The sequence below is a fragment of the Schistocerca piceifrons genome, chromosome X (assembly GCF_021461385.2).
Source record: "Schistocerca piceifrons isolate TAMUIC-IGC-003096 chromosome X, iqSchPice1.1, whole genome shotgun sequence".
NCBI classification, from domain to species: domain Eukaryota; kingdom Metazoa; phylum Arthropoda; class Insecta; order Orthoptera; family Acrididae; genus Schistocerca; species Schistocerca piceifrons.
Genome location: NC_060149.1, coordinates 63898023 through 63921961, shown reverse-complemented (window position 1 = coordinate 63921961; position 23939 = coordinate 63898023). Strand labels below are relative to the sequence as shown.

Sequence of the window (23939 nt, the reverse complement as noted above, 5' to 3'; positions counted from 1 at the left end):
TACGATCGTCTCCATGGAAGAATAGCAGCCTGCATTGCTGCGAAAGGTGGATGTACACTGTACTAGTGCCGACATTGTGCATGCTCTGTTGCCTGTGTCTATGTGCCTGTGGTTCTGTCAGTGTGATCATGTGATGTATCTGACCCCAGGAATTGTGTCAATAAAGTTTCCCCTTCCTGGGACAATGAATTCACGGTGTTCTTATTTCAGTTTCCAGGAGTGTATATTAGTAGTTATATTGATTAGGTGTGAGTGTGGTGTGAATGAATTTTTGTACGTGTATTATCTTCCCTTGTCGCGTTGAATGCTATGTATTAAGTATTCAATCAACAGTCAGATTAGCTGACGAATTCCAGTTCGCTCTAGAAAATCTAGGAAGAGAAATACTGGTGGCGACCCTGTTTCTTCCCGTTGAAGTTTGCAGTCTTAGCTGCTTAACCAAGCTCATAAAAGCTTTTGTGAGCTTGCTCAGGGTACGAGAAGTAACACCAGTTTAAGGCTAACTAAAGGTGCTTAGACGAACTGGGGTTTTACAATGTCCATTTTCAATGCGAATGGCCTCCCGAATGCTCTCCTTGGTAGACAGATACACGTCGTTTTTTAAAGCGATTTATCCACTACTAATTTTTTTTTCGTTCAGTGTCACCATACAGCAGCTACACTGTGAATAATCTCCGCGGTTTTTGCTCCTTTAGAAGTCGGAAAACAAATCACTCGCTCCCTTTCTTCCTTGGTGCTTACGGGAAACGGAGAGCTCATAATACAATGCCTTGAAATAACTGTGAATAGAGCTATTCACTGAAACAACAAAGCTACCGCGCAAGATCAACAGTGAGGTGAGGACATGTCATTGTTGAGTCTGTGCTGGCAACCTATAGAGCAGAAAAAATTGCCTTACTTACTGACTTGCTCTCAAAATCCGCGATAGTCGCCGGAGTTCTGTGTTATAAAAGAATTGCTGTCCACGACAGCTGAGTATCCCATGATCCGAACTGTACTGCGAGGGCTCGCCTTAACAGCAGTTCTAATAACGTAATTATTCTCTGGAGCGCGTGTCGTCCAGCGCAGATTGATTTTCAAGGTCGACCCCGCGCCATGAAATTCGCAGTTGTAGCGACGTGCCACCACAGAGGCAACACAAACATGGCGATGGCGTTCTCTTTGCTCAGCAGTTCTGCTGAAAGGAAACAGGCTAATAAACAAAACCAAAACAAAACCAGTGCGCTTGTTAAGCAACTTTAAAAAAACTAATAACACGTTATTACAGTTCCTCTTGTTCCGCAGACCACTGCTTCGTTATACAACATGATCAGAGATGTTATTCGAGGTCTCAGTGGCTTCACACAAGTGATGACTGGCAAAATCTCTTTGCCCTCTCCTGCAAAAGAGGGAGAAGGCTGGACGCAGAGCCGAGCCTGCGTCCAATCTTCTGGGATACTGATACAGTTATGATTCGTCAGCACTTAAACAGAAAACGTGCTAGTTACTTTTTCGACTTAAGTGTGAAACTCGTTGACTGTTCGCCGTTCTATAAAAATATGTAAAACGCTTTCATTTTAATTCACCTGACAGTCACGTGAAAAAATACTAGATAGAGGTGACATGATGCTACTTTGGCAAAAATATTAGAATACGTATTGATTTAAAAATATGCGCCTTCGTAAATATCCACTGAGAATGATTGTACACGGTTTCAAAATGATATCGAAAAGCTTCGATGTGTTGTAGAGTATGCCTGGATGAAGAAAGATAGTATAAGAACTCATGTCTGAAAACGTCATTCAGTAATGGCACAAACGATTAAAATGTGAGGATCAGGATCTACCTGAGCAGCAAAAACAGTCAAGACTCACAAATAACAATGCAGGTGTGGGCAATTCGACGATTTATTTTAACGTAATGGAAGAGAAACACAAAACAGAAAAATCGTTATACAGTCTATACTAACTTTCTTAATTTATTCAGCTGCTTTTAACGAGAAAATGGTCGAATTTTGTTTGTTTCCATGTAAGTTCGTTGAAAATCTCTACATAATTCTTAAACTGACTGAAAATGATGTTTGCAACTTTAGCACGACATCTCAGGATTCCTTTGGTCTCAAGCTTCCGTCCCAAATGCTGGGGGTCACAGAGACTACAGTTTGTCCACGAGTGTCTTATATTGGGCCTCTCTGAAAGATGTGTCCCACTTCGCCGCAATTCTCATTATAGATAGAGGCATTTCATTGTTCTCCCGGATGCTGATTTTATGTATTCATGCGACTTCTTACAGCTTTAGAATCTTTCGGTGAGATATTTGGTTGGTATTACTGAATCCGGAGTCGTACTGCTCGTACTGAAATTGAACACCACTCAGTTTCTCCTTATGTGAGCAGGTGACGCAGTTACAAAAGGTTCTTTTTTACTTGTGATATATCTCTTGATAATAGCCAGTGTATGGTTTAGAAATATGAAATTAAGAACTGACCTGGTTTACTTCCCTTGGAAACTGCAGGGAGGAAGTCCTTTGAAGTGAAGAAACCCATATCCGCCGTGAGACCCTCAAATATGGGGCTCAATTTAGGGTGTGGAAGACCGATGCCCAGGAAAATCACTTCGTATCCATCAGATTTCAGTTTCTGCAACATATTCAACGAAAATTGGCCTTAATTATAACTCAAGTAAGAGCAATTGTCGTGTCCAATAAAAAAGCTTTAAAATCTACACAGTTCTAAGGTTTTAATTAATTAGTGCTGCGATGATTGCTGCTTCGGACGTAACACAGCTACGGAAAGGAAAGCAAATGATTTGCAGCTAGAAGACATGAGAGATGATGCGCTAAAGGCCAAAGATTGAGTGGACGGACAGAGATAACATGCAAATGTAGGTGACATTTCTTCTGTGTTTCTAGTGCACTAATTGGCATTAGCTCTAAAGAAGATAACTTAAACAATAATATTATTATATGTGCATGTTTATTTTGCACCTGTTGACTAGTTATTAGAATGTGATACCTCTGTCATCTTCTTATAGGCAGTCAAGGGAGATGAAACAGCTATTGTTATTTCCGTAGTAACAGCCTTTACTATCGATAATTTCTCTGTAATGAAAAAAATTACGTCTTCTTCGGTTTGGTCTATTGCTCTGCTGTTTCAGAAAATTTCAACAAGCAAAAATAGTGGAGACAAGAGAATATAATTTAGTAAAGTACGCTGGTGGGCAAAACTTAATGACGAAAACAACTTTCGCATGATGTGTCACTACCAAGTAACGTAGTATTGTAACGTATTACTATTTTTACGACGTTTCTCATCGAGCCATATACGTTATCTCGCATTTCTAACTGCTTCGTTCACACAAATATTGACAAAAGTTCGGAAATTCTGGGTCGCCACCAGCCCAAGCCCTTCCTAACCATTTAGAAAAAAACTGAGCTGGAAAATTATTAGTTTAATTACTTTAATAATTTAACTGCAAGTATGCAAATTTCTTTAAGTAGCCAGATAAATAGCACTTCATGTCGTGCATGAAGCAACTTGATTAATTCAGGATTGGAAATCGGAGTAAGTGGGTAAGATCAACACCACAGAATTTATCTTTCACGTAGATTATTTACGGTATCTAAATACACTCCTGGAAATGGAAAAAAGAACACATTGACACCGGTGTGTCAGACCCACCATACTTGCTCCGGACACTGCGAGAGGGCTGTACAAGCAATGATCACACGCACGGCACAGCGGACACACCAGGAACCGCGGTGTTGGCCGTCGAATGGCGCTAGCTGCGCAGCATTTGTGCACCGCCGCCGTCAGTGTCAGCCAGTTTGCCGTGGCATACGGAGCTCCATCGCAGTCTTTAACACTGGTAGCATGCCGCGACAGCGTGGACGTGAACCGTATGTGCAGTTGACGGACTTTGAGCGAGGGCGTATAGTGGGCATGCGGGAGGCCGGGTGGACGTACCGCCGAATTGCTCAACACGTGGGGCGTGAGGTCTCCACAGTACATCGATGTTGTCGCCAGTGGTCGGCGGAAGGTGCACGTGCCCGTCGACCTGGGACCGGACCGCAGCGACGCACGGATGCACGCCAAGACCGTAGGATCCTACGCAGTGCCGTAGGGGACCGCGCCGCCACTTCCCAGCAAATTAGGGACACTGTTGCTCCTGGCGTATCGGCGAGGACCATTCGCAACCGTCTCCATGAAGCTGGGCTACGGTCCCGCACACCGTTAGGCCGTCTTCCGCTCACGCCCCAACATCGTGCAGCCCGCCTCCAGTGGTGTCGCGACAGGCGTGAATGGAGGGACGAATGGAGACGTGTCGTCTTCAGCGATGAGAGTCGCTTCTGCCTTGGTGCCAATGATGGTCGTATGCGTGTTTGGCGCCGTGCAGGTGAGCGCCACAATCAGGACTGCATACGACCGAGGCACACAGGGCCAACACCCGGCATCATGGTGTGGGGAGCGATCTGCTACACTGGCCGTACACCACTGGTGATCGTCGAGGGGACACTGAATAGTGCACGGTACATCCAAACCGTCATCGAACCCATCGTTCTACCATTCCTAGACCGGCAAGGGAACTTGCTGTTCCAACAGGACAATTCACGTCCGCATGTATCCCGTGCCACCCAACGTGCTCTAGAAGGTGTAAGTCAACTACCCTGGCCAGCAAGATCTCCGGATCTGTCCCCCATTGAGCATGTTTGGGACTGGATGAAGCGTCGTCTCACGCAGTCGGCACGTCCAGCACGAACGCTGGTCCAACTGAGGCGCCAGGTGGAAATGGCATGGCAAGCCGTTCCACAGGACTACATCCAGCATCTCTACGATCGTCTCCATGGGAGAATAGCAGCCTGCATTGCTGCGAAAGGTGGATATACACTGTACTAGTGCCGACATTGTGCATACTCTGTTGCCTGTGTCTATGTGCCTGTGGTTCTGTCAGTGTGATCATGTGATGTATCTGACCCCAGGAATGTGTCAATGAAGTTTCCCCTTCCTGGGACAATGAATTCACGGTGTTCTTATTTCAATTTCCAGGAGTGTATTTTGTTGCACATCCTAACCACACATAACTGGTGCCTCACTAGAAATATTTAAGTAAGAGCCGGCCGAAGTGGCCGTGTGGTTAAAGGCGCTGCAGTCTGGAACCGCAAGACCGCTACGGTCGCAGGTTCGAATCCTGCCTCGGGCATGGATGTTTGTGATGTCCTTAGGTTAGTTAGGTTTAACTAGTTCTAAATTCTAGGGGACTAATAACCTCAGCAGTTGAGTCCCATAGTGCTCAGAGCCATTTGAACCATTTAAGTAAGAATTACGTGAGCATGTAACAGAGCACAATTTAACTACAGCAAGAAGAAACACAGAAAACGGAGGTGGGAGACAATGATACTATCATCTCCTTTGCATTCATGCAATAAAAATATCTCAGTGGGATTTGCATTACGATTCTACATATGCACTATTCTGGACAGAGGTTTAAACAATGCACGAGGTTGTGCGATAATTATTGAACATACTAACTGCGTCTGCTGCTTGCAAACGACCGAACTAGAGCACGTGGTGCAGTCCGAATCAAACTGTCGTGCCGCTTTGTAGAAAGCACACGAAAGAACAGATATTCTCGCAGAAATTATAGCTCATTAAACAAGCAAACTGTTAAAATAAAGCCTATTGCGGTGCCGTGGTGGACCAGAAGGGTCATTGATTACCAAACACGTGGCACAAAATCGACACACAAAGACAAAAGCAACTTCCACAAAATACAAGATTAAAAATCATTAAAAATGATACTCGCTTCGACACACTATTACATGGTTGAAGTGATCCTAATCAGCTTTTACTAATCAGATTTACCGTTTGAAATTATACTTCACTGTTGTTCAAAATGAACAAATTAACTTCCAAACTTTTAACTCAAACACCCAAAAATCGCCTACTTAAAGCAATATAATTATGGCACATTCGTAAAAATAACTCGCTTCACACACTTCAGTTAAGCTGGAGTTCTTAAATATTTCAACAGTTAAAGATAACGAAGTCCTAACTCAACCTGCTTCCCACCACCCGAAACCCCCCTAAGAGCTACGATCAGTACTCACCAAGCGTTCATTGAAGAGTGCCGCATTCTCTTTCGAGATTACCTAGCTCCCCGTGCAGCGGAAGCTACCAGAGGGGTAGCCCTCCGTCCCCAACCTCACACACAAAAACAGCTTTCGACACAGCCTTCGACTAAGATGAGTAAACCTCTCTGTTCAGGTATTGGAAACCTAAATTGGTCATCCTGTGCTCTCCTTCGAACGAGAAGCAACATTCAGCGTTTCACACAGAACAAAACCGAAACCCCACATTAAAACACACATATAATATTCAATAGGCCTTATTTGAGTGCTCAGTCATTCTGGAAGAGTTCATGAATTGAGCTAAAATCAGGTAGAAAAGTGAATAAGTTGTACCGAATTCGGAAAGCGTCTTATGAAACAACTTCACAGAGACGTTTCAGTATCTAATCACCTCGATATCGACGGGACGTTAAACTCTAATCTCCCTTCCTTTCTTACAAGTAACACAGCTCGACGAAACTTGGACAATACACAGGAATAACCGCTGCAGCATATTAAAGAAGGTAACTGAAAGAAAAACGCAACGAGACAAACAGAAATGACACTTTTATTCAAAGACAGTAATCACACTGGAGTCACCGGGATTTATGATGGTCCCCTGGTCATTTCAAAAGGTGGGACACGGTTGTTAATAGGGTGTGTAACCACCACGGACACCAAACATGGTTCAAATGGCTCTGAGCACTATGGGACTTAACTGCTGATGTCATCAGTCCCCTAGAACTTAGAACTACTTAAACCTAACTAGCCTAAGGACACCACACACATCCATGCCCGAGGCAGGATTCGAGCCCGACCGTTGCAGTCGCGCTGTATCAGACTGTAGCGCCTAGAACCGCTCGGCCACCATGGCCGGCCCACGGACAGCATTACATGCTCTGTAATATGCTCTCATGATGGCCAGAAGGTAGGACGTTCTATTCCTCCAACAGCGCGATTGGAAACTGCTGGATTAGCTATTGGTGCATTTGGACGTGCTGGAATATTTCTCTCCAACACATCCCACACGTTTTCGAAAGGATTTAAGTCGGGGGAACAAGCAGGCTAGTCCATTCAGCGAATACTTCCTCATTCCAAGACCTCCTCCACCTGCGAAATTCGATGCCGTAGCGAATCGAAATACAGAAAAATGTATTGAGCACCGAAAACACCCCAGAAAGGATGCATATGGACAAGGAGCTCAGTGTCACAATAACGTTGACGGATGAGTAAACCGTGTTCAAAGATTTGGAGGTCAGTACGCCCATGCACATACGTCCCCACACTATAATACCTGGATGATCAAATCGTTCATTTAGGTATGCTGCACGCACTCTCATATGTCGAGAGGTGGAAACATATAATGCACCTAGGAACGTTGTCGAGCATGATAGTTTTGATCGTCCAGTTGGTATGGTGTGGGTAGGCATAATGTTGCATGACCTTCAAAGTTCTGAACACGGTATACTCACCAGTCAACTTCTTGACACTGGACTCCATCTCCATGTGCGACTTTTCAGGTGTGTGTTCAGCTCTGACTCCAATTTAATTGCTGACAGTTGCGACCGCACCGAACAGCACAAGTGGAGAGGTCCTGGTAACGAGAGAATATTTGACAAATGGATGGGCCCGCCGTTCCCCCGACTTAATCCCATCGAGCACAGTGATATGTGATGAGAAGACGTATTGCACCCCTTCCGCCGGAGGTTCGAGCCCTCCCTCAGGCGCGTGTGTGTGTGTGTGTGTGTGTGTGTGTGTGCGTGTGTGTGTGTGTGTGTGTGTGTGTGTGTGTGTGTGTTAGTCTTGGCATAAGTTAGTTTAAGTAGTGGGTAAGTCTAGGGACCGATGACCTCAGCAGTTTGGTCCCTTAGGAATTGACGCACACTTGAACATTAGACGTATTGCAACACGTCCACAGGGACCAATAAGCATCCAGCAGTTATCAACTGCGCTGGTGGAGGCAAAGAACGCCCAACCTTACCAACCTTGTGGCCAACCAGCATGCGAGCACGTTGCGCGGCATGCGTTGCCGTCTGTTGTGAACATGCACCCCATTAAGAAGCACGGCCCGCCTTTTATAGCATCCAATGAACCATCATAAATAGTGACGACTTCAGTGAAATTATTGTCTTTGAGCAAAAGTGTCATTTATGTTCGTCTCATTATTTCCTTCAGTTGCCTTCTGCACCTTACGGAAGCAGTTCTTTCTATGTATCGTCCATATTTCATTGAGCTACGTTACTTGGCACTGACACATCATGCAAAAGTTATTTTCGCCCTTACGTTTTGCACACCGCTGTATTTACTCGTGGCACAGAGTATAGTTATTTTTGCTTACGACACTATGCAGTTCTGAATAAAAATACAGGAAGCGTTCAAGTATGCAGAAACGCATTAGGCGTTTATTATCAGGTTCCGAAATTTGTACATTTTGTGTCACTGCAAGTACAGGGCTATTCAAAAAGAAGGAAGAGATTTCGAACATTTATATTTTCCAAATTACAAAAGTAGCAACGTTCCTTGACAGCAACAGTTTAAAATTTGAGCAGTCCAGGTAGACGCCCCAATCACGGCCGGATTGGCACTGTTTCTTTCTTCTTAATGGAGGAAACTGTGATAGGACTAACCTATCTAGACACGCTTCAAAACTGGTTACTTCCACAACTTGAAGATGATTCAGATGACTTCATCTTCACGCAAGATGGTGTCCGGCCTCATTTCTCAAAGCATGCCCGGCGTTACCTGAATGACACCATTCCAGGACGTTGGATTGGAAGAGAAGGAGCAGAAGATAAACTTCATTGCCGGTGGCCTCCCAGGTCTCCACCCCTCACACTTTGTCTTTTATACGTGGGATTACATAAGAGACAGCGTTTTTATCCCCACTCTTTAAAGCCTGCTACATCGCATTGTTGAAGCTGTGAATTCGATAACGAGAGACAGCTGCTTCGTGTATGGCAGGAAACGAGCCGCCGTTTTGATATTTGTCGTGTAACACATGGTGCTCACATTGAATGCATAAAAATTTGAACTTTTCTCTTTCCAGTAACGTTGAAATTGTGTTTATATTTATTGTAAAAAATATGGTTCAAATGGCTCTGAGGACTATGGGACTGAACACCTGAGGTCATCAGTTCCATGGAACTTAGAACTACCTAAACCTAAATAAGCTAAGGACATCACACACATCCATGCCCAAGGCAGGATTCGAACCTGCGACCGTAGCAGTCGTGCGGTGTCGAACTGAAGCGCCTAGAATCGCTTGGCCACCGCGGCCGGCTATATATATTGTAGTTTGGAATCAATAAATGTTTGAAATCTGTTCCTTCTTTTTGAATAGTCCTGTACCAGAGACAAAAGGCTAACAATAAGCCGCGCGGGATTAGCCGAGCGGTCTTAGGCGCTGCAGTCATGGACTGTGTGGCTGGTCCCGGCGAAGGTTCGAGTCCTCCCTCGGGCATGGGTGTGTGTGTTTGTCCTTAGGATAATTTAGGTTAAGCAGTGTATAAGCTTAGGAACTGATGACCTTAGCAGTTAAGTACCATAAGATTTCACACACGTTTGAACATCTTTGATAACAATAAGTTGGTTTTTCGTTTATTTGAATAGGCTAGTGACGTATTAATCAATATTTCGTGATATTTCAGTTTTAGAAAGAACGAATTCATTACGCATAGAAATACTACAACAGTAGTATTTACAACCATCTCGCAGGCACCTCTTTAAGGTTTGAGATATTTTACTTACGGGTTCGTAATAAATAATTTTGCTCAATGAAACTTGTAAATATTTCATAGGAGTTCGCAAAGCCACTGACACTCCACAGTTACTGCACTATGTGGAATGTAGCATTAGCTATATCTTTTGAAAGACGATTTCGGCAGATAAAAGAAGTGAATTATGCTGCTATAGAATGATTGTTCGCCTTCCCAATCACGTCAGATCCATACAAGACAGAAAAATGAATATCAAAGAGGAAATATTTCTTCTGAACTAATAATTGTTTTCCACAGATGAACTTTATTTGGAGACATAAAATTTAACCATAGACATCTGCTGTCGTTAGCTACAGCACCTTCCACTATGAAGAGATTAAATCTAAAGGGGAAGCATTTATCCATGTTTAATTATGTTAAGAGTCTCTCAACCGACGAGTTCCGCACCACATCAGAAATGATCTGCGGAATATTTAACTACCTAACTATCGATTCCTATCCACAGCCTTGGCTGAAACGTCATGGAATGAAACATGGGGCTAACTAACTTACTAAGATACTGCATAACACACCATGCCAGGTACTTCTATGGTTCGTTGTTGGAGACTGTGTTATACTGTGTTATATTAAGAAAAGTTATTAAAAAATCCAGGAGTATGTGTATCATGTCTGAAATCAGCAACTCTGATAATAAAATTAAAACAATTTGGAATATTATTAAAAGAGAAACAGGTCAACCAAGAGCAGAGGAAGACAGTATTACCATCAAATTGAATGAAAACTTTACGTACAAAAAGTCAGAAGTTGAAAATATTTTTAATAATCATTTTCTAAATGTTGTGGATATAGTAGGATCCAGGTGTTCATTAGAAGATGCTAGGCTGTTAATGGAAGAGGCCATACCTATGCAATTTGATACAACTGAAATCTCACCCACTTCTCCCTCTGAAATTAGGAAAATAATAAACTTGCTTAAAAGCAAAAACTCACATGGAATTGATGGCATTTCCAGCAAAATACTAAAAGCTTGTTCTCAACAGATAAGTAAGATTCTCAGCCACCTGTGTAATAGCTCTCTGGAACAGGGCATTTTCCCTGATAGACTGAAATATGCTATTGTTATACCTTTGCATAAAAATGGGGATAGATCTGATGTCAACAATTACCGTCCAATCTCCATTCTAACAGCTTTATACAAAATTTTTGAGAAAGTAATGTATTCAAGAGTAGCTTCACATATCTGTAAAAATGAAGTACTAACAAAATGTCAGTTTGGTTTCCAGAAAGGTTTTTCAACAGAAAATGCCATATATGCTTTCACCAGTCAAATTTTGAATGATCTGAATAACCGAACACCACCCATTGGGATTTTTTGTGATCTCTCAAAGGCTTTTGATTGTGTAAATCATGAAATTCTGCTAGACAAGCTCAAGTATTGTGGCATGAGTGGGACAGTGCACAAATGGTTTAATTCGTACCTAACTGGAAGAGTGCAGAAAGTTGAAATAAGTAGTTCTCGTAACATGCAAAGATCAGCACATTCCTCAAACTGGGGAACTATCAAGAATGGGGTTCCACAAGGGTCAGTCTTGGGTCCTTTGTTGTTCTTATTATATATTAATGACTTGCCATTCTATATTCATGAAGAGGCAAAGTTACTTCTCTTCGCTGATGATACAAGTATAGTAATCACACCTGAGAAACAAGAATTAACTGATGAAATTGTCAATACTGTCTTTCAGAAAATTACTAAGTGGTTCCTTGTAAACGGACTCTCACTGAATTTTGATAAGACACAGTACATACAGTTCCGTACAGTGAATGGTATGACACCATTAATAAATATAGACCTTAATCAGAAGCATATAGCTAAGGTAGAATATTCCAAAATTTTAGGTATGTCCATTGATGAGAGATTAAATTGGAAGAAACACATTGATGATCTGCTGAAACGTTTGAGTTCAGCTACTTATGCAATAAGGGTCATTGCAAATTTTGGTGATAAACATCTTAGTAAATTAGCTTACTACGCCTATTTTCACTCATTGCTTTCATATGGCATCATATTTTGGGGTAATTCATCACTGAGGAATAAAGTATTTATTGCACAAAAGCGTGTAATCAGAATAATAGCTGGAGTCCACCCAAGATCATCCTGCAGACATTTATTTAAGGATCTAGGGATATTCACAGTAGCTTCTCAGTATATATACTCTCTTATGAAATTTGTTATTAACAACCAAACCCAATTCAAAAATAATAGCAGTGTGCATAACTACAATACTAGGAGAAAGGACGATCTTCAGTATTCAAGATTAAATCTAACTTTGGCACAGAAAGGGGTGAATTATACTGGCACTAAAGTCTTTGGTCACTTACCAAATAGTATCAAAAGTCTGACAGATAACCAACAAGTATTTAAGAAGAAATTAAAAGAATTTCTGAATGACAACTCCTTCTACTCCATAGAGGAATTTTTAGATATAAATTAAGAAAAAAAATAAAAAAAATAAAATAAAATAAATAAATAAAAAAATAAAAAAAAATAAAAAATAAAGAAAAACAAAAAAACACAAAAAATAAAGTTGTTATATTAACTTAAGTATGTTGTTAAATTAACCTAATTATGTCATGTATTGGAAAATTCGACTCGTTCCACATCATTACGAAATATCGTATTCATGATCCATGGAACTAGTATTAATCTAATCTAATCTAATCTAACTGGCAGCAGTCCATAGAGAACGATTATATGGGGAGGCTTGATCCTGCGGTGAAATACCCGCTGAATGTGAACATTGAACAACGAGTCGTTACCGCTATTATAGAAAGCTTGTAGAAGAAGTGGAGCCAACTGGATCCTAGTGTTAACGCGCTTAAGATCAGTGCTGTAGGATTGGCTTTATATCTGTTGGTGCAACTTCCTACAAGAATGAAATCATTGAGCGATGAGGGATTCGTCAATGTATGTAGGGCATGACTGAAAATGAGTCTTTTCTATGCCGATCCAAGAAATTATACATTAAGCTCGTGTTTTGTAGATCACAGTAGAGTGGTCCAACGTGAATTTGTTTATCACTGACCGGTGAATTACAGTGCCTCTGTCAGAGAATATTTCCTAAAGGCAGTCAGCACGCCGCGGCACAGTCTGTACTCACGATCTGGATGCAGACGGGATAGTCCATTGTCAACGGTCAGTAGAAGTTTGAAGTGTTACTTATTGTGCGCTGAGAATCTTATAAGTGTTTCAGTTCTGATATCTTAGGTGCTACTGTACGGACATTGCCACTGTTACTGGCCTTTCAGAGTGCCTGGTGGTTACCGTCCGTTCAGAAATATCTAGGTCATCTCAGATTCGCTGTGAAGCAATAAATATAGAATAATTATGATTTCGGTGGTCAGTGCAGCAGACATTTTAGACAGATTCTTCGTTTACGAAATATATTGTTTTTGAACGATAAGAGCGGGTTCGCACATGCGGACATATGTTACTCTTTTGGACCAGAGCGGCGTGCAGACTATGAATTGGGCCTCAGTGAGCGATCAGTGAGTGAAACAGACGGCGGTACTTCGTCCTAACGTGACTTGCTGTTGCAGCGCGCCGATTTAGCTGTGCGCTCACTGACTTTGCTTGCCCTGAGGAAGTCTAATGACGCGGCAAATATTCTACTGCGCTCTGGAACAAATATAGCTTCGCTAGTAGTTTATAAATATTAGTTTCAATTAATACGTTGGTAGATGGTCACCAGTTTCTCCTGATCCCATGATTTCGATGAAGTAACTTATAGCTACTGATTAATTGGCCCTTTCAGACGCTCACTCAAAAATCTTTCAGTCCTTTCGTTGGACTGGCTAGTGTTCTCCCCGTATAAGTTATTCAGAGTAAAAAGTAACTGACAATTTAAATTCTAAAATTCTGACGTTTAAAATCTACAAACAAGGTTAAAAACAAGGGATAATCAAACTTGTTCATTCCTTCCTGTTTTCGCCTCATTCGCGATCTGTAGCAGAGGTCGGATGACGTCACCACCTAGCTGTTGGCCGGTTACATATAAACAAGTCAGCTTGCTGGGCTTTTCTGATTTGTATAGGCAACGTATTACGTCTTTATAGCCTCTGAGGTTGTTGCCAGCATTGAGAGATGAAACATTCGACAAGGGAACATGTCTCAGAGTATGGCATAAAACTCACACACCTATAATCTACACAACTCTAATTTATTTAGTCTAACGTCATCTATTCAAAAGTGATGTAAAGCAAAAGGGAACGAATTTAACGAACGACGTGGTTGACACTGAATCTTACGTCATTAATTTCAAGAGACACTCTTTGGTCCTTTATAATTACAAGTGAATATCACTTAACAGAAGTTCTGTAAATCAGGACTAGGCTACATGTACTGTTCCGTCAGACTGTGAACAAATAACTGCCTTCTGCTATCCCACTTTTTGTTGATTCTGTCTCCTCAGATCTCTTTCGTGTCGCAATTTTGCGCAAATTCCTTCACCTAAATCTACATCTACATTTACATCTTTGGTCCGCAGCCCATCTTACGGTCACCTTTTTCTTCTGCTGCTTCAGTCCCGGATGGTTCGCGGGAAGAATGATTGCTGGTAAACCTCCGTGTGAGTTCGAACCTCTCTAATTTTATCTTAATAGTCTGTCCACGAGATGTAGGTAGAAGGAAGCAATGTATTGGTTGATTTTTCAAAGAACGTACACTCTCGGAATATTTATCAGAATACACCATGATGTAGGACGCCTCTCTTGCAGCTTCTGCCACTGCAGTTGGCTGACAATCTCCGTGGCGCTTTCGCGCTTACTAAAGGAATCTGTAACGAAAGGCACCGCTTTTCTTTGGACCTTTCCTATTTCCTCTCTCATTCCTATATGATACGGATCCCATACTGACGAGCAATATTCAAGTGCTGTCAGTACGAGGGCTTTGTAAGTTACCTCCACTGTGGGTGGACTACGTTTCCTGAGGATCCTTGAATAGATGTACTACCTAAAGCGACATATGAGACTGTCTCGGAAGCGAGCTCGGATATCCAAATGCTAAGGCGACTGCTCGCGATAAGCGGGAAATCCGGGTTCGAGTCCCTGTCTGGCAAAAAATTTCGTATGTCTCTTTAGGTAAGCCGGATTTCAGGAATACATTTCAGAACAAAACGGGTCCGGAAAATATCTCGGGCGATCAAAAAGTGTTTGAGGGTGTTGCTGCTTGCGTATATGCAACATAGCGCGACTCCGATGCGGGTATATAAGCACCGACATGCAGGCAAGGGATTAGTGTGGCATTCATGTCTTTCCGACGTGTGTGCGAAAAAATCGGCGACGTGGGCTATGGCTGCGTTATTACCAAATGCGCCCAAACGGGACTAATGTGCTATAATTCTTTTCTTGGCTGCCGAAGGACAAACATCGGTAGACATCCATCGGAGAATGAAGAATGTATATAGGGTAATATGTCTGTCAAAAACCACTATCGTGAAATGGTGCTGTTGCTTCTTAATAAAGCACGTCCCTATATCGCAAATGTCGTAACGCAGAAGTTACGCCAACTGAACTGGAAGACACTCGAACAGCCACCGTATAGTCCTGATCTCTCCCCATGAGATTATCACCCTTTAGTTCCCTTGAAAATATCCTTGAAGGGTCGACGATTTCTGTCGGACGACGATGTGCAACAAGCAGTTACAGATTTCTTCAAGCACCAGGAAACGGTGTTTGATCAAAAGGGTATCTTCAACCCGGTGCGTCGGTACAATGATTGCCTCAACACTCACGCCGCTTTTGGAAATCGGAAGATGTGATGTGACTTATTCAAAAGGAAGAGCTTAGCAAGTTGAGAAATGCAATAACGCGTTGATCCACCTCTGGCAATTACGCAAGCAGTTATTCGGCTCGGCATTGATCGATAGAGTTGCTGAATGTCCTCATGAGGGATATCGTGCTAAATTCTGTCCAATTGGTGTGTTAGGTAGCCAAAATTCCGAGAGGGTTGGAGGGCCTGCCCATAATGGTCAAAACGTTCTCAATTGGGGGGATATCCGGCTACCACGTTGGCCAAGCAGTGGAAACTCTCACCGTGTGCGGGTGGGCAGTATCTTGCTGAAATGTAGGCTCAGGATGGCTTACCATGAAGGGCAGCAAAACGGGGGCGTAGAATATAGTCGACCAATCGCTGTGCTGTAAAGGTGCTGCAGATAAAAGCAAAGGGGTCCTGCTATAAAAAGAAATGGCACCCCAGCCCAACGTTACTGGCTGTCGAGTTGTATGGATGGCGACAGTCAGGTTAACATCCTAGCGCTGTCCGTGGCGTCTCCAGACACGGCTTCGGCCTGGAATCTCATTGACTGGAGTAGAATTGTTTCAGTGATGAATCGCGCTTCGAAGTGAGCCCCGATGACCAGCAAAGACTAGCCTGGGAACGCCCCAGACAGCAATGGAATACCAACGTGACGCCCGCCACATGGCCCTACAACTGGGAGTGATGGTCTGAGGCGTGATTTCTTCTCACATCAGGACACCTTTGGTAGTCATTCTCAGCACTCTTATAGCACAGCCCTACGTCCGCGATATTCTACACCCTCTTTTGTTGTCCTTCACGACAAGCCATCATCAAGACAATGGTCGCGTGCACACGGAGAGGTTTTCTACTGCTTGTCTTCGTGCTTGGCGAGTAAGTTCGATAGTTCACTCCCCATCTCAGAAAGTTTAGAGCAATATGCACACGGACCCCCAGCCAGCTCGGGAGTTTGACGGCCTAGCGCGCCAATCGTACAGAATTTGGTACAATATCCCTAAGGAGGACATCCAACAACTCTGTTAATTAATGCCAAGCCGAATAACTGCTTGCATAAAGGCCAGATGCGTACCAACGCGTGATAGACTTGCTGAATTTGTAAAACTCTTTTTCTTGAATAAGTCATCGAATTTTTCTGATTTGTAATCATTTGTTTGTCTGTACATGTAAACCACATCAACCGATTTCTGTCCGATTCGGATAATTCCTTCACCGTGGGCCGTGGGTGGTCCAGTTTTATTTCGTCTACCTTGTATATTACAGCTACATCTACATCTGCATAGATACTCCGCAAGCGGAGGGTACCTATACCACTACTTCTCATTTCCCCTCCTGTTCCACTCGCAAATAGACCGAGGGGAAAACGACTGTCTGTACGCCTTCGTATGAGCCCTAATTTCTCGTATCTTATCTTTGTGGTCCTTACGCACGATGTATGTTTCCGGCAGTAGAATCATTCTGCAGTCAGCTTCAAATGCCGGTTCTATAAATTTTTTCAATATTGTTTCCTGAGAAGATCCGTGGACATAAGCTCCTTAGTCTCAAAAAAGTTTATTATGTTCGAACTGAGAATATGTTCAAGGATTGTGCAGCAAACAGAAGTTAGGGATATTGGTCTGTAATTTTACGGGTCCTTTCTTTTACCTTTCTTATATACTGGTGTCACCTGCGCTTTTTTCCAGTCGCTTGGGACTTTGTCTTGGGCGAGAGACTCACGATGAATGCAAGCTAGGTATGGGGCCAATGCGTAGAGTATTCTTTTTAAAAACGAACTGTGACTCCGTACGGACCTGGAGGTTTATTTGTTTTCAAATCTTTCAGTGTTTCTTTACGCCAAGTATGCTTATTTCTGTCGTCCATAGGGAAGTCTGTCCGATGCTCAAATGACGGTATGTTTGTACGGTTCTCCTTTGTGAACGATTTCTTGAACGTGAAATTTAAAACTCCGGCTTTCTTTTGGCTATCTTCAACTGCCACACCAGACTGGTCAACAGGGGACTGAATGGAAGTCTTCTCAGCAATTTTACATATGACCAGACTTTTCTCGAGTTCTCTGCCAGACCTTTTGCTAAGGTGAGACGGTGGCAGTTGTATGCTTCGCGCATAAATCTTTTCACAGACGCAGGAATCTCTACTAACCTTCGCTTGTCGTCATTTGTGCGTCCCCTTTTGAACCTAGAGTGCAACAGCCTCTGCTTCCTTAGCATCCGCCGGATAAACCATGGTGGGTCTTTTCCATCCTTTATCCACTTACTAGGCACATAATTCTCCAGAACACGATTTACAATCTGCTTGAACTTTGCCCATAATTCCTATACAGCTATCTTACTGAAACTAAGTGATGCCAATGCACTGTCTAAGTGAGATGTTAATAACTGCGTATCTGCGCTGTCTAGCAGAAGCACTCTCCTAGTCTTTCCACCGATTTATTAACTTTTGTAATCGTAGTTGCTATAATGAGATCATGATCGCTGATCCCCGTTTCTATACTGACATTATTAGTGACAACATTGATAGTAATCTCATAATTTTTGCCTATAATGTAGTTATCTAAAATGAAATACGGTTTGAAAAATGCTGCATAATTATTCGGTCAGATAGCGGTAAGATTTCAAAGTCGTGAAAAGACTGACAAGTTGTTTTAAATGTTCAGAAATGTGAAACTACGCACTTCACAAAACGAAAAAGCTGTGTATCCTACTACTACAACATCAAAGAGGTACAACTAGAATCAGTCAACTTAAACAAATAACTGCATGTAATAATTTTTAGAGATATGAAATGAAACGATTAAGTTGGCTCAGTCTTAGGTAAAACATGTAGTAGAGTTCGGTTCATTGGTAGGATACTAGGAGAATCGAATGGGACTGCAATGAAGAATGCTAAAAAAACTTTCGCGTAACACATCCTAAGCTATTGCTCAAGTGTGTGGGACCCATATCAAATAGGACATAATTGGGGATGTTGAAAGTATTCAAGGAAGAGCAGCACGAACCGCCACGGGTTTATATGACCAACGGGAGAGCGTCAGGGAGATTGTCAAAGAACAGACGCTTGAAGACAGACGCAAAGTACCCCTTAAAACCTACTTACAAAGTATGAAGAAACAGCTTTAAGTGAGGGACCTAGGAATATACTACAGCCCTCTACATATCGCTACCGTAGGGATCGTGAAGACCAGATCAGGCTAATCACAGTGCACACAGAGGCTTGTAAAAAATCATTCTTCGCCCGCTTCGTAGGTGAATGGAACGGGAAGAGGCCCTAACAACCTGTGCAATGGGAAGTACTTTCCATCACGCACTTCACTGTCGTTTGCAGAGAACACATTTATTTGTTGATGTAATACTCAGTTACTCTGATTTTATAGTCATTCTCAATTCGTAAAATACATGTGAAAGAATTCAGAGTGCAGCTTGACTCTTCTTTTAAAGGGCGTTATCGTAATTTTAGTTATAAATCTCTCTACAGTGTACCTGTCTCGTAGCGGCTGCTACTGAAGTTGGATGATCATCAATGATGCGCTCTCGCGCTGTCTAAACGAATCTATTGGTATTACTCTCACGATTCTTCACCACTGGTTTCTAAAGCACTATTCTCTTGAACAACATGTTATAAACTGACTAGCCAAAAGTCATGAGAAGAGGTACCGTGTGTGGTACCCAGAGGTTGCGGGTAGATGCGGCATATGGCGCGAGTATGGACCAGAAATCAGAGCAGCCTATTACAGAAAGGTGTGTAGCAAACACGACAGTTACCGGTTTTGCACGTGGGATGATAATCCGTGCAAGACGCATGGGTCACAGGATATCGGAGATCATACAAGAACTCGGGTTTCCGACTTCGTGTCTAAGGTGGATCTTCAGTATCGGAGAGACACAGATTTCAAACGCGTAGATCGCCGCACAGGATAACTACAAGCGTTTGCCCAATGGACGTCATTTCGCCTCCTCAGAGCCATACGGCGCGATAGACGATCTGTTTTGAGTCAGATGCCCGTCGATTTGAATACGGGGCGTCGGGAACTCATTTCAGCCATAACCATACTGAAACAAATGTCGACGACCTAAATCACACACAGTGAGTCCCCATAACTTTTGACGACTCCTCACCATACATCTGCAGTTTCGCTAGATCTTTTCTTCGTTTATATATGAAGATGGTATCTATTCCTTCGGACATGTCCGAAAGAACAGATACAGTCGGTGAGATGCAGCTCGTTAGAATGAAATTACAATGAAATGAATACCCTTAGGGGTTGATATGAGTCATCAGGGACAGTTGAAAATGTGTGCCTCGACCGGGACTCGAACTCAGGATCTCTTGCTTGCATGGCAGACGCTCTATCCATCTGACTCACCCAGGACACAGAGGATAGTGCGACTGCACGAATTTATCTCTGGCACGCCTCCCGTGAGACCCACATTCGCAACTTATCGTCCCGCACTATATTCATAGTGCCCCTGCCTATCGTACTCATTACTCGCGGCTGTACCGCCGAATCCCGTAAAAGTTCGGACACTGTTTGTGCATCCACACAGAAGAAGACGGTCAAATGGCCGGTGAGCCTTATATATATACATGGTGTTACAAAAAGGTACGGCCAAACTTTCAGGAAACATTACTCACACACAAAAAAAGAAAATATGTCATGTGGACATGTGTCCGGAAACGCTTACTTTTCATGTTAGAGATCATTTTATTACTTCTCTTCAAATCACATTAATCATCGAATGGAAACACACAGCAACCGAACGTACCAGCGTGACTTCACTTTGTTACAGGAAAAGTTCAAAATGTCCTCCGTTAGCGAGGATACATGGATCTACCTTCCGTCGCATGGAATCCCTGATGCGCTGATGCAGCCCTGGAGAATGGCGTATTGTATCACAGTCGTCCACAATACGAGACCGAAGAGTCTCTATTTTTGCTACCGGGGTTGCGTAGACAAGAGCTTTCAAATGCCCCCATAAATGAAAGTCAAGAGGGTTAAGGTCAGGAGAGCGTGGAGGCCATGGAATTGGTCCGCCTCTACCAATCCATCGGTCACCGAATCTGTTGTTGAGAAGCATACGAACACTGCGACTGAAATGTGCAGGAGCTCCATCGTGCATGAACCACATGTTGTGTCGTAGTTGTAAAGGCACATGTTCTAGCAGCACAGGTAGAGTATCCCGTATGAAATCATGATAACGTGCTCCATTGAGCGTAGGTGGAAGAAACTAAAATCAGCTCAAACATGGAAATTAAGCGTTTCCGGACACATGTCCACATAACATCTTTTCTTTATTTGTGTGTGAGGAATGTTTCCTGAAACTTTGGCCGTACCTTTTTGTAACACCCTGTATACAGGGTGAGTCACCTAACATTACCGCTGGATGTATTTCGTAAACCACATCAAATACTGACGAATCGATTCCACAGACCGAACGTGAGAAGAGGGGCTAGTGTAATTGGTTAATACAAACCATAAAAAAATGCACGGAAGTATGTTTTTTAACACAAACCTACGTTTTTTTAAATGGAACCCCGTTAGTTTTGTTAGCACATCTGAACATATAAACAAATACGTAATCAGTGCCGTTTGTTGCTTTGTAAAATGTTAATTACATCCGAAGATATTGTAACCCAAAGTTGACGCTTGAGTACCACTCCTCCGCTGTTCGATCGTGTGTATCGGAGAGCACCGAATTACGTAGGGATCCAAAGGGAACGGTGATGGACCTTAGGTACAGAAGAGACTGGAGCAGCACATTACGTCCACATGCTAACACCTTTTTTATTGGTCTTTTTCACTGACGCACATGTACATTACCATGAGGGATGAGGTACACGTACACGCGTGGTTTCCGTTTTCAATTACGGAGTGGAATAGAGTGTGTCCCGACATGTCAGGCCAATAGATGTTCAATGTGGTGGCCATCATTTGCTGCACACAATTGCAATCTCTGGCGTAATGAATTTCGTACACGCCGCAGTACATCTGGTGTAATGTCGCCGCAGGCTACCACAATACGTTGTTTCATATCCTCTGGGGTTGTAGGCACATCACGGTACACATTCTCCTTTAACGTACCCCACAGAAAGAAGTGCAGAGGTGTAAGATCAGGAGAACGGGCTGGCCAATTTATGCGTCCTCCACGTCCTATGAAACGCCCGTCGAACATCCTGTCAAGGGTCTGCCTAGAGTTAATTGCGGAATGTGCAGGTGCACCATCATGCTGATACCACATACGTCGACGCATTTCCAGTGGGACATTTTCGAGCAACGTTGGCAGATCATTCTGTAGAAACGCGATGTATGTTGCAGCTGTTTGGGCCCCTGCAATGAAGTGAGGACCAATGAGGTGGTCGCCAATGATTCCGCACCATACATTTACAGTCCACGGTCGCTGTCGCTCTACCTGTCTGAGCCAGCGAGGATTGTCCACGGACCAGTAATGCATGTTCCGTAGATTCACTGCCCCGTGGTTTGTGAAACCCGCTTCATCGGTAAACAGGTAGAACTGCAACGCATTCTCTGTTAATGCCCATTGACAGAATTCCACTCGATGATTAAAGTCATCACCATGTAATTGCTGATGTAGCGACACATGAAACGGGTGAAAGCGGTGACGATGCAGTATGCGCATGACACTACTTTGACTCAGTCCACCGGCTCTCGCAATGTCCCGTGTACTCATGTGTGGGTTCATGGCAACAGCAGCTAACACACCAACTGCACCCGCTTCTCCTGTGACGGGCCTGTTACGGACCCGTTTGCGTGTTACGACCATACCTGTTGCATACAGTTGGCGGTAGATGTTTTGCAATGTGCGGCACGTTGGATGCTCTCTGTCCGGGTACCGTTCTGCATACACCCTGCAGGCTTCAGCTGCATATCGTCGACACTCGCCATAGATGAGTATCATCTCCGCCTTTTCAGAGTTCGAATACACCATGGTCACAGTTCCTACAACACTACACTATCACAGACGTCTGGTAACACGGTGTACTACAGTTGGTCTGCGTGCGGAGACGAATGCAGAATAACAATAGCAGCAAGCGCTACATGCGGACACTGCGACAGCTAGACCAAACCACAACAGTGCACTACAGCCACACTCGTAAACACGGTCGTCATCGTAAACATGTCCCTGCAGATGCTGCTCGTCGACCGTGGCCCGTGTTTGTTACAACACGCAACTGAACGTCGGAGGTTTCAAGCGTCAACTTTAGGTTCCAATATCTCCGGATGTAATTAACATTTTACAATGGAACAAACGGCACTGATTACGTATTTGTTTATATGTTCAGATGTGCTAACAAAACTAACGTGGTTCCATTTAAAAAAATGTAGGTTTGTGTTAAAAAAGCTTCCGTGCATTTTTGTATGGTTTGTATTAAACAATTACACTAGCCCCTCGCCTCACGTTCGGTCTGTGGAATCAGTTCGTCAGTATTTGATGTGGTTTACGAAATATATCCAGCGGTAACGTTAGGTGACTCACCCTGTATATGAAGGTGGTATCCGTTTTTTCGGACATGTCCGACGGACAAGCGTAGTGTAGGCAATCTCCTTAGTAGATCTGTTGCATCTTCGAAGTGTTCTGCCAATAAAACGCAGTCTTTGTTTCACCTTCCCCACAACATTTTTTATGTGTTCTCTCCAACTTAAGCTGTTCGTAATTGTAGGTCCTAGATATTTAGCTGAATTTTCAACCTTTAAATTTGATTGATTATCCTGTAACCGAAGTTATGTTATGTTATGTTATGTTAACCGGGGACCTAGAAACGACGGAGAGGCTCCGTCCCCGCCGCAGCCGCAGTGGTCTGCAACCCTACGACGACTACCGCAGTCCACTTCACCCCTCCGCCGCAACACGCCGAACCCAGGGTTATTGTGCGGGTCGGCCCCCAGTGGACCCCCACGGAACGTCTGACACCAGACGAGTGTAACCCCTATGTTTGCGTGATAGAGTAATAGTGGTGTACGCGTACGTGGAGAACTTGTTTGCGCAGCATTCGCCGACATAGTGTAGCTGGGGCGGAATAGGGGGAACCAGCCCGCTTTCACCGAGGCAGATGGAAAACCGCCTAAAAACCATCCACAGACTGGCCGGCTGACTGGACCTCGACATAAATCCGCCGGGCGGATTCGTGCCGGGAACCGGCGCTCCTTTCCGCCCGGAAAGGCGTGCTTTTAGACCGCACGGCCAACCGGGCAGGCTAAACCGAAGTTCAATGGATTCCTTTTAGCACTCCTGTGGATGACCTCACATTTTTCATTATTTAGAGTCAATAGCCACTTTTCGCATCATACAGATACCTTTTCCGTACAAAGTTTGATT

At 43.5% G+C, this 23939-nt stretch overlaps 1 protein-coding gene across 1 annotated transcript in view; it reads right to left on the bottom strand.

Moving 5' to 3' along the window:
• Window positions 1-23939, bottom strand: part of LOC124721738 (dihydropyrimidine dehydrogenase [NADP(+)]) — a 295913-nt gene that overhangs the window by 160702 nt on the left and 111272 nt on the right. The window contains exon 7 of the mRNA XM_047246840.1: window positions 2467-2617. Coding sequence (XP_047102796.1) covers window positions 2467-2617 — 151 coding nt within the window. The remainder of the gene's footprint in view (window positions 1-2466; window positions 2618-23939) is intronic.